The 1,134-nt window shown below is 53.5% G+C and overlaps 1 protein-coding gene across 1 annotated transcript; it reads right to left on the reverse strand.

Annotated features, from left to right (window-relative positions):
* Nucleotides 1–32: 32 nt before the first annotated feature.
* CDV56_100012 (uncharacterized protein) lies at nucleotides 33–273 on the reverse strand (the record flags this gene model as incomplete). Its single annotated transcript, XM_026753631.1, has 1 exon — nucleotides 33–273. A coding segment is annotated over one exon (241 nt), but the record flags the coding sequence as incomplete, so codon positions are not given.
* Between the last annotated feature and the right edge of the window lie 861 nt (nucleotides 274–1,134).

Genomic DNA, 1,134 nt, shown 5'->3' on the forward strand with positions numbered 1-1,134 from the left:
TGCTATGTATGTGCAGGGGCGGCGGGTCGTACCGTCTAACTCGTCAAACTCAGAGTCTTCGTCCTCGTCGTCATCCTCCACGCTGGCTTTTTGTTTCTGCTCTGTCGGTGGCGATGAAGGGGCTTCTGGTGCCTCTGCCGCTGTGGGCTTCTCATCGCCAGGTGAGCTTGCGCTGGTCGCGGGAGCTGGGGTGGTGTCTGCGGGGGCGGGTGGGCTCTCCTCGTGGCGTTGCTGAGTGTCGCCTGCACTGTTACTCGGTGATGAGGAGTCCATTGTGCCAGGTAATTATATACTGAGCGATTCCGAGAAAACGGCTCGAAAAGAATCGAAGGGGTAGAGACCGGCGTTGTGGTGGAAGGGAGATGGCGGACACTGGCATGTGATGGAGAAATTGTCGGGGTTCTTTTGGCGGGGAACCGAAAGCCGATCGCCGCGGCATTGGGACTCTGGGATTATTACTAAGGAGGACCCCTAGGTACAGCATCTGCAATTACTTACTTCAAGGAGCCTATAATGTTAATATATCCCTGCTAGTTGGGAAGGCCTTAAACGCTCTGAGGATTTGACTCTTTACATCGCACATTCCATATATCGACGCTGTACGTCCATGGGGCTTCCAGAATCACCTCCAGTGTTCAATAGATATTAGGTTGAATGTCTTCTAAGTGCTCTATGCCACCGCATATAGCTGAGCCAAAGTCACAAAGGACCAGGGCGCCCCATTCCATGGGCATTCTGAGTTCGCGGAGACGTAGATTATTCTCCCATCTAGCTCCTTCCTCAGGCAAGGGGTTTGAAGCTCCCTCTCTTCGAAGTCGCTGAAGACCGAATCATCGGCGATGCCGAACATGATCCCTGTTCGTCCTCATAAACCTTCTCGGTGAGAGTCGCGATGGCTGTGTCTGTCTCACGAACTGCGATGCCAGGAATAGCTCAGGAAACAGATCGCAGGCTCAAGCCAATGTGTGATCTCCTCCAGCTGAGGCAACATTTCGTTGTTCGCCTGAGAAGTAGTAGCCAGACCATATAGCTAGACCTGGGCCTCAGCATCAACATTCAGCTTCCTGGCCCATTTGCCCTTGACACCTTCTTTGGGCTTTTTCGACGATACTGCTACCGGCCCTCCTGGCCCAG

Source organism: Aspergillus thermomutatus, assembly GCF_002237265.1.
Source record: "Aspergillus thermomutatus strain HMR AF 39 chromosome Unknown NODE_475, whole genome shotgun sequence".
NCBI lineage: Eukaryota > Fungi > Ascomycota > Eurotiomycetes > Eurotiales > Aspergillaceae > Aspergillus > Aspergillus thermomutatus.